Raw genomic sequence first — 16748 nt, forward strand, 5'->3', positions numbered from 1 at the left:
TTGAGTCCTGTCATTGGTGGAGATTTATGTTGGTATGAAAAATATTTACCCAGTACCCTCCAGCATCCAGAGCTATATATGCGTTAAGAATTGTTGGGTGTGCACACCAAAAGCTAGGCTCAATAATATTGCAATGTTCTACAACTACTTTTTTCAGAATTTTCAACAGATGGCTTCTTGTTGTTTATCATATATTATAACGTCTTCCTGCATACAAAAGACAAAAAGAGCGAAATTAAAGACCTGCATACGGGAAAACTACATATATAGAACAAGACCTGCATACGGGAAAACTACATATATAGAACTACGTACCAATGTTATAAACTATATATTGCGAAAAGCTAGTCCCTTGAAGTGTCTGGTCATCAATACTAGGGTTTATCTTATGGATCTATTTGATACCAGTTTGCCTTTGTCATGGCAAACTGGTATCAAATAGATCAGCATGTTGCTCAGAGTCTCAACTCATTCATGGCCCCTTATGTGGACATGGTTTCACTTAGAGAATCTGAACTAAATCGTCCAGGGTATAATGTATAATGAATAATCAAGTTTAACGAATGCCATAAACTGCTTGTAGAGACAGACTAGAAGAAATGATAACAAAATGTGAATTACTCTGATCTCAACGAGTACATTACAATCGATTATGTATATAAATTATCTTGCTTAGTTTACATTAATGTAAGGAAGTCATCAAGACTAGTCCTGCAAAGATACTCAATGCATAAGTCACTTGATGCCTCACTGCCGCACTGTAAATCTGTATATTGAATACGCAAGTTCCTTTAGAAGGATCGTTTTTTGTAATCGTTCCCTTGCCATCAAAATTGCAGGTCCGAACGTCTTGGTCTCTGCTTTGGAAGAAAGAATTGAAAGCATAGGAGACTTTCCCCGGCAAATCCAAATCGCATGACCTTCCACTTCCCAAAGATGTGCAATCCGTCTGAGAACAAGCGTAACTGAGTTCGTTTTTTAACAGAGTCTCATTTCGAACATCGCCGTTCAAGACACACCATTGCTTGTCCATGTACTGCACTCCTTGTACCGCCTTGAGCATGTTATTGTTCCCTTTCCCGGTGAGGTCCATTGGGAACTTGGGTTTTCCATCATAGCCTAAGATGCCCCAGTGGCGCTCAAAGTCCCCTGGGGCAATACTTTTTTTGTCCTCGTCAGTGAGCCCAAAAAGGTACACTTCCAAGTACCCTTTTCGAAGAGGGGTTCCGTCCGCCTTTGTTAATTTCTTGAGAAGTCCATCATAGAATTTCTTGGCCAAAATTTTATTGGCATTCTTGTCACCATCTGTAGGCCATCCTGCTTCTCCAATAACTATGACCAAGTCCTGGTAGCCAACCTTCTTGAGTGACCAAATAAGTGTGTCATGATTTGCATCAAACACATTGGTATATTGGTAGTTGTTGTCTTGAACAGGTTTGCTAGTACCATCAAAGAAGGCAAATTCTTTGGGGAAATCAGAGCTTTGCTGGAGACTAAGGAAGGGATATATGTTAACGAAAAACGGAGACTTATTGCTCTTGAGCAAACCTAGTATCTTGAGCATCTCACTTTTGATGTCTTTTCGGAACTGACCATCTGATGGTTTGCCCGAAGCAGATTCATAAACATCAGCGTTGAAGGGCACTATGGCTTTGATTTTCTGTCTACTGCCAGCTTCATCTAGGGCCTTTTGAATGTTTTGCAATGCTGGAAAAGTAGTCTTGAGAAAACTCCCATTGTAACTTGTTAAGAATGGCTCGTTTCCAACAGCCACATAGCTGTGATAAAACAAACTCAAAAGTTAATAAAAAATGTTCAAAAACAGAAAAGTTAATCTACAAAAGACCAAGTGAGATTCAAATTTTCAGCTACAGATTTTTGCAAGACAGTTAATTTGCATGTCTACTTCTTTTTTCTAATATTTGAAATAAGCCAAGTATTCCCTCAAAAAAAAAAAAAAGCTAAGTAGTTTTAAACATATGTGTACACACGTACACATAGATAAGATGGATGAAAACTTGTGAAATTGATGCAGTTGAGCACATTACCTATATCTAATAGCTAGAAATGCAAAAATTAGTTAAAATAAAAGCGAGGAAAATTGACAGTTTCACTAAGTTGTGGCTATTAAAAACAACAAAGTTTACAGATACAAATCCAAACCTGATATCAACGCCCCCATTATGATCATATTTGGTGATATTTTCTTTCACCCACTCTTGGGCATGTTTGTAAGCCGAAGAAATTGAGGCCAATTTTTCGTTGGGAATTCCAACAATGACCGAAATACCTGACCCGGACAAGGCCTTCATGGTGGCAGGTTCTGCGTCGAAAAGCTTTACTCTCTTGATCCCATTGTCCTTGAGCATTTTTACTACATTGCTGGGATCCAAAGGGTGTGATGCCATTGCTCCCCAGTTGACACCTAAACCTTGAGCATGGTCTGTCAAGACCACAAACATTAGAGACATGACACATGTTACAAGAATTGAGACTCGAACCATGGCTTCAGCAACTCAGATATGGACAGGAAAAACAACGAGTGTAAGTGTTGTATTAGCTTGGGCTACTAGCTAGCTAGGGTTGTGCATGAGCAATTTGATCAAGTTGTAGAATGTAAATGGTGGCAATGGATTTTGATTAGTGCCAAAATGGAGGACATCACACTTATTTAAGCATTGAGAAAGTGATGATTTAATTTTAGCAAGTATAGACGAACGGTAGCTTTTGTGATAAGCAACGGAATTGTAGATGAAATTCAAGGTGTGAAATTTTTCTCTCCTTATGGTCTTCTTGTCTAATTTGGGGTCAAACCTGTCTCTAGACTTGTTAACGATCTTGGAAACTGACCTAAAAACTAGAGTCTAAAATTTAAGTGTGGTCTGCAAGAAAGCTGCAAATATAGGATAAAGTTATCGTCTCTTCGGATGTTTCTCTCTTGGAAGTTAAGCTTTAACCTTCACTGTTTTCAGTTTTTCTCTTTTTCTGATTGTGATAGAGAAGTTATACGAGCTAAATTGGGGAAGAAAGAATGAGACATTATGAGTAGAAAAAATGATAGAAACAAAAACAAATCAATTTCAAATATTTTCTCTATCTTTTCAGTCATTTACAATTTCTTCATGATCAGTACGTTCTCCCTAATTTCTTCCTGACACCTCTCGCCTTTCAGCCGTTCTCCTACTTTAATTGAACGATCAAAATAGTTATCGGTTTTATCATCTTATTCGTAAAGCGTTGCAAAATTAGGGCTCCCGTAATTGATCAGTACCATTATCAACTTGACCTTAATTAATTGACCATTATCAACCATGCACGGCTAAAGAGAGTATGCATATATATTATATATCCTATCCAAAGCGGAGCTCCAGCCGCTTTGAAATTACCGTGTGAAGTTCGAGTTTTTGGTCAGTTCGGTCGCATATCCACATCTCGACCGTTCAGTTTTTAGGTACTACTGTATAGATCATCTATGCAAATTTTCAGCCAAATTGATGATCGTTAAGGTATCTAACTCACTTAAACCAATGGACGGACTAAATCTGTCAACCTGAACCGTACTAGCTTTAAGGCAGTTATCAAAGCCTTAACGATCATCAATTTGGCTAAAAATTTGCAGAGACGATCTATACACTAGTACCTAAAAACTAAACGGTCGAGATGTGGATATAAGACCGAAAAGTGACCCTAAACTCTAACCTCACACGTTAATTTCAGAGTGAGGCCTCACTCTGAATAGGATCTGTATACACACACACACACAGTCCTTCTTGGCTAAGGATGTCCTTACCCTAGCTTAGGAACGGATTTCAAATTTTTAAGCACTTTTCGATCACATATTCACATCTTAACTGTTCAGTTTTTAGGTCCTAATGTATATAGATCAGTTCTGCAAAATTTCAGCCAAATTGATGATCGTTAAGGTATCGAACCCGATTAAATCAATGAATGAACCGAATCTGTCTGAGGGATCCCTTGTTTTGACCATTTTAAGGGATCGCATATTAAGCTCACTTTTCAATCACATATCAACATCTCTACAGTTCAATTGTTAGGTCTATATGAGTAGATCACTTTTGCAAATTTTCAGCAAAATTGATAGTCGTTAAGGAAGAACCTTGTATACACTCAAAACCTTTCAAAAGGAGTATATACAGATAGAAATATACCCATTTCAACAAGTATATATCGATCGATCACTTGTATATATGGCTACCTAGTGGCTATGTATTCTCTTACATTAATGCGAAGAAGGTCATGAGCAATAATAGTCCTGTGGAGAAACTCAATGCAGCCATATCTGTAGCAATACTTTCTACCTGTATCAGAAATAGACAGTCTCCTTTTGAGGGATCTTCTGTTACCCTTGTTCCCATCCCATTAAAATTACATGCCTCCACGCTTTGGTTTTTCAATTGGTAGAATGAATTGAAAGCGTAAGAGATTTGGTCATGCGGTTCAAGAGAACTACATGAGCTACCATTTTTAATGCTTGTGCAATCCGAATTTGAGCAAGCATAGTCCTTTTCGACCTGTGCCTTACTCAAGTTTTTCACATCGCTGTTTAATACGCACCATTGCTTGTCCATCATTTCCACCCCTTTTACAGGCTTGAGCATTTGGTTTTGCCCCTTTCCGCTGAGGTCCATTGGAAACTTAGGTTGTCCGTCATAACGAAATATGCCCCAGTGACGCTCGAAGTCCCCTGGGGCAATACTTTTGGTGTTCTCATCAAAAAGGCTGAAAAGGTACACTTCTGGGTTTCCTTTTTGAAGAGGGGTTCCCTCCCCTTTTGCTAGTTTCTTGAACAGGCCATCATAAAACTTCTGCGCCAATTTGATGTTGGCATCCTTGTTACCATCTGTAGGCCATCCGACCTCCCCAATTTGAATTTCCAAATCCTGAAAACCTTCCTGTTTCAGTGCATTGTAACATGTATCTAAATTTGCATCAAAGACATTTTTGTACTGGATGTTGTTGTCTTGAACTCCGTTGCCACCATCATCAAAGAAAGCAAACTCCCTGGGAAAATCAGAGCTTAGGGCCAGACTAAGGAAGGGGTATATGTTAACAAGAAATGGCGACTTCGCTTCCTTGAGAAATTTTAGAATCTGTACCATACTATCCTTAATGTCCTTTCGGAAACGACCATCTGATGGCTTGTCTGATTTCGATTCATACACATCTGCATTGAAGGGAGTGGTAACCTTGATTTTCGTTCCAATATCCTTGCTATAATCATACAAGGCCTTTTGGATGTTTTGCATTGCCGGGTAAGTAGTCTTAACGTAACTCCCGTTGTAACTTGTTAAGAATGGCTCGTTTCCAACAGCCACATATCTGTAAAATCAAGTTGAAACAGCACCAAAAAATTAAACTGGAAATTATTTCTCCAGACATATAATAGAAAATTGGGAATATGAAGATTAAAAATATTGACATGCCATTAGATTAAACAATTGAATTCGTACTTGATAGCGACGCCCCCATCATACAAATAGCTGGTCACATTTTCTTTCACCCAGGCTTTAGCATTTCCATAATCGTTAGCAAGTGATTTTAACTTGTCATTGGGGATCCCAACCATAACCTCAAGGCCTGAACCGGCCAATGCGTCCATCATTGAAGGATCTGCATCGAAAAGCTTCACTTTCTTGAACCCATTTTCCTTGAGCATTGCAACAACTTTCTTTGGAGGCAAAGGGTTAGTAGCCATTGCACCCCAGTTGATACCATAACCTTGTACAAGATCGATTGAGACTAACATCATCGACAAGAGCCATACAAGAACCGCGGCTCGAGCCATGGTGGGAGCCGGTTCTAATATGGGGGAGAAACTAGTTACAATGGCAGCTATCTAGTTTTGTATTGGCTGGGGCCAAGGGCAAATGTGTTAAGGAACAGGAAGGTCTTTACTTGGGGTGAAAGGAAGAGTTTAATAGAGGTTGGACGGCCACAATGGAGCTTAGGTTTGTGGTCCCAATTAGAAAAACTAATCAACCAATTTTCTAAATTTAACTGAAATTCAAGGTGTAAATATCTTCTTTCTTTAACAAGCTATGGTGTGAATTTTTCTCACATCAATTTATTTGTCCCTAATTCTAATTTTGGCCCATAATTTTTCTAGGATATATAGCTAGCTCTAGGAATGACAACCTTAAATATAGGTAGGGATGGCAATTAATGAGGCGATTTAGGGATCGGGATCACAATACCATCCTTATCTCCAAGTTTTTTTTTCACCCCATCGATGCCCTCTTCAATCCCCAATAAATATTATCAGCCGGGATTCCCCATCCCCATCACCATCACCATTAGGGATAAGGCGTCCATACGGACCCCGATCTCCAATAAGAATTTAATTAATCAAATATTTTTGTTCTTTATTTTCTTGCAAAAATTAAAATCAAAGTAACTTAAATTTCTAATTTTTAGACATATATTTTAATATAAAGTTAAACCACAACAGAAAATGTAGGCACAAAATATATATTTTTTAATTAAAAAAGAAAGAAGAGAAACGTACTATTGGTGGGCATGGGGTGGATTTAGGGATGGGGAGATCCCGGATTTAAAAATGGGGATCAGGGATCTCCATCCCAAAATTTCTCCCCCATGCATTAGGGTTGACGATCCAATAGAGACTATCTCCAATGGAGATTTTTGTTATCCTTGAATCCTAAATATAGGTGATCGCATTACATAATTGCGAATATAGAAATGTTTTGGTGTACGTATAAAACCATTCCTTTCACAAAACTCATGTGACATGGATATCTCACAATTACATCATTAGTCTCCAATATTACAAAAAAAAAAAACATTTATAAAAGAGGTTCCAAAGATACGATAATGACTTTTTGTCAGCCCCGGCCATGAGCTAGACTAAATGAAAATGATTTTTTGTAATTCAAGCTCATCAATAATATACACTTTTTTTTCTTTTTTGAAGAAATATAATAACTCTTTTATTGATTAGCAAAATCGTACATAATGATATACTTGCGTTGGGCTGACAAAAAAATCTTTACCTAAACAATTCAACCTTTTTAAAGAAGCAATGAAGCACATCTAACAAAGTTCTAATTCATCCATAAAAAAATCAAGAGGTGCAGATGAAAGGAAAGCCCTTGGATCCATATCTCAACAAATACATAATTAGGTGCCATGTCCAATGACCCTAACTCACCAAGGTCTCAACCCCATCTGAGCTCAATAACCCAAACCCAGACAGGGCTTGAGAACTAGACAGACCCATTTGCTAAGGACACCTAATAAGCAGGGTAGCCTAACCACCACTCTGCCACTGTCGTCGCTCTCGTTGAGTTCGCCTGTAGCAGTTTCAGACTCGTCTCCACCAGCCTCAGGTCTGCGGTAGCTTTTTGCCTTGAGATTTTTGGCATAAAAGACAGAGAACCCAGAGCACAAGAGGCCCCAACCAGGAGCAACACCGCCGGTGCCACCACTGATCAATCTGCCACTCCCACAAATCCACGGGGGGCTGTGACCACTTACCCAATTTTAGTCTAAAAATTGCCCACTTGCTCCACTAAGAGTTTTTTAACCCCATTTACCCAATCTAACATCTATTGAAAGTATTACCCTCATACTCTCTCTCTCTCTCTCTCTCTCTCTCTCTCTCTCTCTCTCTCTCTCTCTCTCTCTCTCTCTCTCTCTCTCTCTCTCTCTCTCTCTCTCTCAATGGACCGAGTGAATCACACCCAAGCCCTCGCCGGAATCCTAATCAGACTCACCATCCATCGCCGTCGACGATCTAGTCCTCGCCAAGTTCTCGTTCCTCCGAGTCTGCGACCTCCGCTCGCTCCTCAAGCGATCCGTCGCAAAGTCCGACTCCATCATCAACCTCTCTGTTCCAAACCCAATCGATTCTGGAGCTTCAAGGTCCGGCGATTTCGCACCTACAATTTCACAGTTCCGGTCGATCCAAGAGCAATCGCCGGTGTCTTCGTCCCCAGTTGAGCCGATCTCAATCGTCGGCGTCGTCTGTCCCCCCAATAATATATCTATTGGGGGGCAATAATCACTGCGCTTTTATTAAAGCACACTAATCTGTCAATGATAGAAACTGGTGATTTTTGGGGTGGTCTATTGGGAGGCAATAGACAGATTATTGCCCCCCAATAATTTCTTAACTGTGGTTAATTAATCACTGAAATTAGAGTTTTGATAAATCTTATGTTGTTTTGAGTTTATTAAAGTACAATAATTTGTCAATGATAGAAACTGGTGATTTTTGGGGTGGTCTACTGGGAGGCAATAGATAGATTATTGCCCCCCCCCCCCCCAAATAATGTCTTAACTGTGGTTTATTTATTACAGGTCCTTTCAACAAATTGCTGTGAGATTCATTAACCAAAATAATTAGGTTTATTGGGGGGTCATAAAAAGTTTATTGCCCCCAATAATTTTTTTATAGATGGTCAGAAGTAACTTAGTTTGGTTTTAAATTAGTTTACAAAAGTACAGGTATTCAAATTCAATACTTGATGAATTTAAGTCCCCAAATAATCAGGTTATGAGTGCCCATTTTGCCACAACGAATTGGCTTTTTTTTTTCACACGCTCCACTTGACTTGAACCGCTTCACCCTAGGCCTCCCGGGTGGCCTCTTTACAAGAACAAATGCACCTAACAACCAAAGGATCACCCATATTCCTGCAAAAAATAACAAAACAAATATATTATTGGCCCGCAATAAACAGATTATTGCCCCCCAATAATATAGTCAGAACTACCAAAACACATTAGAAGCAGTCTTTAACCACAAAGGAAAATATCACTGAACATAATTATAGAGACTTCATAACAATTAAGACATATTATTGCCCCCCAATAATGTAGTCAGAACTACCAAAACATTTCAGAAAATGTAACAAATTGCTCTGAACAAAAAGTAAAAGATCAGTAAACAACAATTATTGAGACTTTAATTATAACAATTAAGACACATTATTACCCCCCAGTAGGCAGATTATTGCCTCCCAATAATATGGCCAGAACTATAAAAAAAAAAAAAAAAACACTTCAGAAACAGTAACAAATTGCTCTGAACACAACTAATATTTTGTTAGAACTAGAAAATATGAAATCTAACTATTTCAAAACAAACAGAATTAACAAATACGAAACGAAACGAAGATCAAAGTCAAAAAACCAGTTCAAACTTAACACGAAGCTCAAATTCATCAAAATCAGTTCGAAATTAACAAAACAATTCAAAACTAACACAATGTACACAAAAAGACCTAGAAATTCAAATCAAACAAATTAAACCGAGCTAAAATCAAAAATTTAGAGATCGATGAAGAAAAGAATCAAACCGCGATGAAGGAGGAACACAAACAAGAGCTCGATCTCGGTCTATGGTGATAATCACAGCACAGCTCCTCTCTCTATCTAGAAATCGCAGAGCTTCTCTGTCTAGAAATCGCAGAGATCCTCTCTTCGGAAATCGCAGAGATCCTCTCTTCGGAAATCACACAGTTTCTCTCTCTTCTCGAAATCGCAAAGCTCCTCTCTCTCTCTCTCTCTAATTTGCAGAGCTCCTCTCACTCTAGAAATTGCACAGCTCCTCTCTCTCTCTCTAAAATGGCAGAGCTTCTCTCTCTATAATCGGGGAGTTTCTCTCTCTAAGTCTCTTTCTATTTCAATTTTCAGCTTTGACAATTAAGAAGGGCAAAACAATCCAAAAATATGAAGAAAACAGGTCCAACTCTTAGAGTTTTGGGTAAGTGGGGTTTAAAAATAAAAATTGTTGTGTAAGTGGGCAATCTCTTAGAGTGTTTGGGTAAATGGGGTTAATTAACCCCAAAATTGGGTAAATGATCATTTTCCCAATCCACGGCCATACCATCTCATGAACCTCGCTAACCTTTCTAAGCTTATCACCATGGTCAATCTCCTGCCCATTAAAACCAACCTTACATCGCCAAATTAAGATCGAATCGGGCCATCCTTCCAATTCGCCTTTAATCGCAGTGGAATCGAGGAGGATTCAACTACCTTCTCCACCATTAAGAGAATCGAAGAGAAAGGAAAAACCACCCAACCCGAACCCCCAAACAATTAGAGCCAACTTTAGGGAGATTACTCCTCATATAGCCATCAGAGGTGACAAAAGGTAAGCAAGCCGATGGCCTACCAAAACCTTAGCAGAGCAATTATTTCCCTCTAGGTTTTTACGTACACATAATAATAATAATAATATATAATATACTCTCTAAGAGTATCTTTAGCAGTGCTGGCCATTTTTTAGTCAAATTTTAGCCAAAGTAGCTAAAAAGTCATTTTGACTAGTCATTTTTTACAATACGTCTACACCAATTCTTTCTACTTTGGCTAGTTTTAAATTTAAGTTAAATGAAAAACCAAGAGTGTGTTTGGATGAGGAAAAAAAATTGATGGAATTTAATTGAAAATGAGGATTTCATAATTTCTCAAAGCCAATTTCTCTGTTTGGGGAATTATCAAATTGGAAAATTTAAATTTCTCTGCGGAAGAAAATGAAGGAATTCATTATTTATATTCCTCACTTCAATTTCCACTAAAATAGGTGTCATTTACGAATTCTTTTGCAGTATTCAATTTTCATTTCCAAAACAAAGTTTTTTGTCTTTATTTTTTTATTTGTTTTAAACTTTCTTAATTTATTACACATTTCAAATCCTAAATAGATACAACCAAAAAATAGAAATTGCAATTAATGGAATTTTAGATTGATGGAGTTAAAGATTCCATCATTTATAAATTCCTACAGATTTCATAATTTTATCATCCAAACACACCCCAATAGTTTAAATGTAGGATTAATTCTTGTTTATCTACTTGAACTTTTGGTCATTCTTCATGTTAGTCTCTAAACTTCTAATTTCATCAACAACACCCCTGAACTCTGAATTTTCATCAGTCGTGTCCAATTCTTCTAACTCCATCCAAAATGTCTATCATTTGATGACGTGGCACGAGTCAGAGTTAAAATTCCTGTAAGAGCAAGTTCACCCGTTGAGGTCACTGGGTCAGATACTGTTCACAAAAGGTCACTCTGGGTCACTTTCTGGGTTAATTTCATGACCTGTCAACTGATATTCGGTGACATTTTGTGAAGGGCTAAATACCGGTTACTACCTTGTGGTTTAGGTCAAAAATCAATTTACTCCATGAACTTCTAATTTCATCAAAAACACCCCCCCCCCTTCAATTTTGATCTAATATATCCAAATCGTTAATATTCTGTTATGGGTTCAAATTGTAGTTGGATTATTTGTTGAAAAATTGTTTATTTGATAGATTTCTAATAGTGGGACTCACTCCTAAATTGACTATGCAGACCACCTCAACATCACATCATAAAAAATAGCCACGTCAACAAGTTAAATGGCTCAATTGTCTGAAGATTAATAAAAAGTGCAGGGGTGTTCTTGATGAAATTAGAAGTTCAGAGACTGAATTGATTTTAGACCCAAACTACAGGGTAGTAATCAGTATTTAGCCCTTTTATGAATTGTATATGGCCCAGTGACCTAGATGGTGGAAATGAAAGGCAAAAAACAATGAATAATATTGACCCAGTGATCTCAACGAGTGAACTTACTAATACTCTTCTTTGTTTACATCTTCTAAGAAGGAAAAAAAAATGTAACCTCTCTCTCTCTCTCTCTCTCTCTCTCTCTCTCTCTCCTGCTTCTATTATTTGAAACTAGACCTGTAAATATACCGGATTTGGATCAGATCGACCTAAATCCAAATCCATTTACTTAAAAAAAAATTCGATCCAAACCCGCTCCGTTAACCTGGCGGATCATTGATAGCTCGATCCAAATCTGAATCCGCTGGATTAATGGATACCCTATTCGTTAATCCAACCCGTTTATAATTTCAAATATTTTAAAATTTTAAATAGTAATTGTTTCAGTGGTCTCGAGAGATGTCTAGTCCAACTGAACACGGGTTGTATCGGTCTGCTACTATCTTTATCGGTCTCGATTATCTACAAAACAGACAAAGGTCAGAGGGAAGACCTCATGATATTAAATTTATATCATGATACCTCATAAGATATTAATAAAATATTAAAATAACATCAAAAGTAGAATTACATTATCAAAATTCTTAATGGTTCTTGGAATCTTGAGTGATGGACTGTTCCTTAGATTTCTGCAAAAAATTTGTATTAGAAATTCTTCATATTTTATATTTTATATTTTTTAAAAATAATAATATATTAATAAAAAATATTTTATTATTACAAAAACGGGCCGGATCATTAAAGAATCGGATCGACCTAAATCCGTATTTGATCCGTTAAATAAACGGGTTAACAGATTCAGATCATTAACGGATCAACGGATCAAAATTTTAGATCCAAACCCGTCCAATAGCCACGGATTTGGAGCGGGTCCGGATCAAAATCCGATCCATTTACAGCTCTATTTGAAACTCAGACAATACAATTTCCACAAGAAGAAAACACAAAAACTCCTTGGGTAGCACAAAATTTCATTTGGGTATCCTCAGAAGAACCTCAAACTCCGATATGGGCAGTGAAATCTACTCGATTCCTCATATGGGTTCTTCTAATTTTTTTCACAAAATCCTCAAATTTGATTTGGTTATCAAATTCTACCTCATATCTCATTTGGGCTCTGCTCATACCCCAAAATTCAATTTCAATTTCTTATGTCGCAGTGGTTGCAGTTCGATTCGGAGACCTATTTGTTGAAGAGGCCCAATTCACAAAAAGATGATGTTCGGGATCGAAGAAGGCCAAGATGACTCAGAAAGCTGAAGCGGTGATGGCGATTTCAACGTTGATGGAGGCACAGGAGTTCGGGGAGATAGGAGCATGTGGACAAAGTCAATTTCGCTCTGGATGGGCTAAGGAAGGGTCAACCGGTTCCGATTAGAAGGGCCAGCTTGTTGTCTTTGTTGGGTATTTGCAGCACGCCTCAGCAGAGACGGCTTCTGAGGACTCAGGGACAGGTTCTTGGTACGTTTTGAGTGCAAAAATTTGAGCTTGGTAATGGGATTCTGTTATACTTCATGAATTTTTACTGAATGTAAATGGTAATGTTGGTTTCAGCTGGTTCTTGATGAGCATTTGTTTTTTGGATGGTGGAGTGTTTCAATAAAAGCAGTTCATGATTGATTTCCATGTTTGGAGATGTAGTGCAGGGTTTTCTAGTGATTTTGATTGTTGGGAATATATTGTTTATAGGGTTATATGACAATGTCTTAGAGCTCGACGACCGGCATTTGAGGAATTTGGGGTTTGGGGGTCAATGTGGTCAACAAAGATGGAGGAGGAAGAAATAGTGAGGCGTGGGGAAGATGAAATACAAAATTGTCCATTTTGCCCCTCTTTGTGGGCCTGGTGTCAGAAAAAATTTGAACTCTGACTCGTGCCACATCATCAATTGACGGACATTTTAGACGGAGTCAGAAAAATTTGACACGACTAATGAAAATTGAGAGTTTAGGATTGTTGCCGATGAAATTAGAAGTTTAGGAATTAATATGAAGAATGACTAAAAGTTTAGATAGGTAAACAAGAATTAATCTTTAAATGTATTTATAAATTATATAATACAACTTAAAATGAATGTTTTAAATTAACAAAAATAATAGAGAGTCTTATCTCACTCTCGATATTTAGGAGTGTGATAGTTAAAAGTTAAAATGACACTTAAGAGTCTGATGTAGCTACTAAAATTGATAAAAAAAAAACTAAATATGCTTTCTAAAATAGCTAAAGAGCCAAGATAGAGCGTCTGTTAGACATGCTTGCCTCAGTTCATTAACACTATACTATAAGTGTGCAAATGTATGAAATAGCTTGCCTCACAAAATAGTCATTTTTATTTGATCTGGCTGTTTATAAACTTTACATTTTACACTCACAAGTAGGGGCGTGCAAAAAATGGTACAAACCGGCCAAACCAGCCAAAGCCAAACAATAAATATGGTTTAGTTAAGGTTTTAATTTTAAAAATTGAAAATTGGTTCAAAACCGAACCAAACCATTTATGAACTGGTTTGGTTTCTCTTGTACTTAAACCGCGAATGACAGGACCCGCCCCTGGATTTCACCCTGAAATCCGAAGTGGCTATTGCAGGGTCCACCTTAGAAGAAATTCTTCCAAAAATTTGGCAGAACTCCCCTAAAATGGACTACCCAAAACCTGGAGAAATGAAATTTACACTTCTAAATCACCCATCCTTATTCTCCTGGAGCCACCCTGCTCCCCAAATCACAACATCTTTCAATTCACATTACACAAATCTCAACTTAATAACATTAATCCCATAGGTAATCAGAGCAATTCTAATAAAAAATGTAAACAAGAAAAACGTAATTCAAAGGAAAACGCGGAAGCCATGCTGTTGACTATGCCTCAACTCCATGTACGCCCGACCTCAACTAATTTCGCCTGCACACTGGGCATGTGAAACCGAAGGGCCCAGGGGAAAGTAAATAAAAACGTTAGTGACAAAAATAAACAATTTAAAAGAAAAAGGATTTCATACTTTCCCACATTTATTCTCTTAAAAACTCAATGCATGCAACAAATGGTAAAACACATTTATCTTTAAAAATGAGAACCTCGTAAAGACAAGCCAGCCCTGCTGATTAAGGGAAAATTGGACTAGCCCCGCTAGTCAAAATAACATAAAAGTAGGGGAAGAAGATAGCCATACGAATGAGCCTCCCAGGCTCGGGTGATAGCCTCCTAGGCTAAAGTACTCCCATATACTCCCATTATATACCCACACGCCACTAAGTGTAGCGATTAGGATACTGGGCTTCAGCATTACTATCACAAAGACAGTAACCAGAGCCACAAAGGCGGACAGGCTTCGATGATCCCATCACCTCGCCACAAAGGCGGACATCAATGCTAGCAATGATAATAGTCACCCAAAGTATGACAAAAGAAAATCCGAAAACCACATAAATCCATAAAGCTTCCCCAAACTCTCATAGTAAGCCGAAAATATCATCGACGTGTCCCACACGCCAAAAGTATCACAAATCAATAGCAGAAAGGCGAGAAAAAAATAATAAATCATAATCTCCATAATTCAAAACAAAACCAATCCAAAATCATCATCAAGGCATTCCCAATGCCAAAACTGAAAGTCGATAAATAAATAAGAAATATAACTCCATCGAAATCCCATTTCGAAAATCCTTTAAAAATCTCAAATCGACGAATGAAAATATAATATGCAATTCTGGAAATCACCTCGGAAATATATTCGTCGATAAATCAACATAAATTATAAATTCGAATCCGAGCATAACAAAATTAATACGAAAATCACAACCGGAATAATTCATAATCACTTCATGAAAATCATCATTGAAGGTAAATCCACGAGATGAATCAAAATCACTACCGATAGCAAAACATCATATGCTCAAAAGATAAAAGATGATAATTAAATAAAGCATTACTTTAAGAAATAAATGCATGCATCAATATTCAAAATCAAACATCCACTCACAGTACTATACAGGCGACCACGCATACGAGTTCCTTCATCGAGCTATGTACATCGCCCTGTACACAATTATATTCCATGAATAACTATTCAACAATTTAATACGATTCCTAAAATCAAATCCTCATAATCACATCTCCACTTCTTCTCAGATTCAACCCAAATTATACCACTAATACCAATTCAATAATTTAAAGGTTCCGAGGCAGAACCAAGAGATATCCGACGGTCGGATTCTCGTAAATCGATAATGGAATTCCAAATTCCGGAAATTTCATAATCAACACAACTTTTCTTCAATTCTAACCAAATTCACATTTACGAGTTCCATATCAAATATAGGATTCAATAGGCTAAAAATCAAAGCCAGAAAACTGCCCTACACGCCGCCACTACCGCCCACAGTGGCGGCGTCGCCGCCACCTCCACCATCTCCAATGGCCACCAAATTTTGGCAGCATCACCTACTCAACAAACCCAAAAACTTACTCAACTGTGTCAAAGTCAGAAAATGAGTAGAAGTACCTTAACAATTAAGGAGAAGTTTGAACCCGATTTGTGAATAGTGACCCATAATTTCAAACCTTCGATCCTTCCTTCTCTCTTCAAATTGCTGTAAAAGGTTCATGGACCATCATCTACATCTCAAGGCGCTTCCAATGGACTAAGGTTTACCGCCGTAGGTGGCCGGAATCTGGAGATTTTCCAGAAAACTGCAACTGCTACAGTAACAGTGATTGCCGGAATTCGTGGTTTTCCGATCAAATCGCAGAGACCCACAAGTACCAACGTGTAGAGGAGGGGGAGGCGATCCTAGCCCAACTGGAATCAAGTCGATTGGACGCCGGACGTGGGAGATATCAGCCGGTGAAGGGAGGTGATTTCCAGCTCGAGCTGTGCGGCTTCTCGGCCTCACAGCGCCCTCCACAGTTCGTTTTTCACCCCGATGTCTTCTGAGAAGTTATAGACGACGTCAAGACGAGAAAAATTGCTTTTGGAATCATGTCGATTGGAGGCCTGTGGAGGAAGATATGACCAGACAAAGAAGACCCCAGAAAACGCGACTAGGAGTGGAGAGGAGAAAGAGAGAGAGTTCGGTAAGTTTCTGGAAAAATATGGAAACTTATTACAGTACTTTCTCTATATAAAAAGTTACTATGAACAGTTTTTTTAGTATTTTGGTCATAACTTTTGCATACGAACTCCGATTTAAGCGTACCATATAT

At 38.0% G+C, this 16748-nt stretch overlaps 2 protein-coding genes and 1 long non-coding RNA gene across 3 annotated transcripts; all 3 read right to left on the reverse strand.

The window, feature by feature from the left end:
* Positions 1 to 591: 591 nt before the first annotated feature.
* Positions 592 to 2629, reverse strand: LOC112184083 (glucan endo-1,3-beta-glucosidase 8). The gene is made up of 2 exons (XM_024322373.2): positions 2164 to 2629; positions 592 to 1778 (listed from the first exon to the last, which is right to left on the reverse strand). Exons 1-2 carry the CDS (start codon positions 2502 to 2504, stop codon positions 683 to 685), a joined length of 1437 nt encoding a protein of 478 aa, XP_024178141.1. The 5' UTR covers positions 2505 to 2629; the 3' UTR covers positions 592 to 682.
* Positions 2630 to 4083: 1454 nt separating this feature from the next.
* LOC112186148 (glucan endo-1,3-beta-glucosidase 8) lies at positions 4084 to 5936 on the reverse strand. The gene is made up of 2 exons (XM_024324498.2): positions 5472 to 5936; positions 4084 to 5340 (listed from the first exon to the last, which is right to left on the reverse strand). The coding sequence occupies exons 1-2, from the start codon at positions 5804 to 5806 to the stop codon at positions 4236 to 4238; spliced, it is 1440 nt and encodes a 479-aa protein (XP_024180266.1). The 5' UTR covers positions 5807 to 5936; the 3' UTR covers positions 4084 to 4235.
* Positions 5937 to 14227: 8291 nt separating this feature from the next.
* On the reverse strand, positions 14228 to 16617 carry LOC112185907. The gene is made up of 3 exons (XR_002930533.2): positions 16048 to 16617; positions 15526 to 15581; positions 14228 to 14454 (listed from the first exon to the last, which is right to left on the reverse strand). It is a non-coding gene; the product is annotated as an uncharacterized LOC112185907 (long non-coding RNA).
* Positions 16618 to 16748: the final 131 nt, after the last annotated feature.

The sequence above is a fragment of the Rosa chinensis genome, chromosome 2 (genome assembly GCF_002994745.2).
Source record: "Rosa chinensis cultivar Old Blush chromosome 2, RchiOBHm-V2, whole genome shotgun sequence".
Taxonomy (NCBI): Eukaryota; Viridiplantae; Streptophyta; class Magnoliopsida; order Rosales; family Rosaceae; genus Rosa; species Rosa chinensis.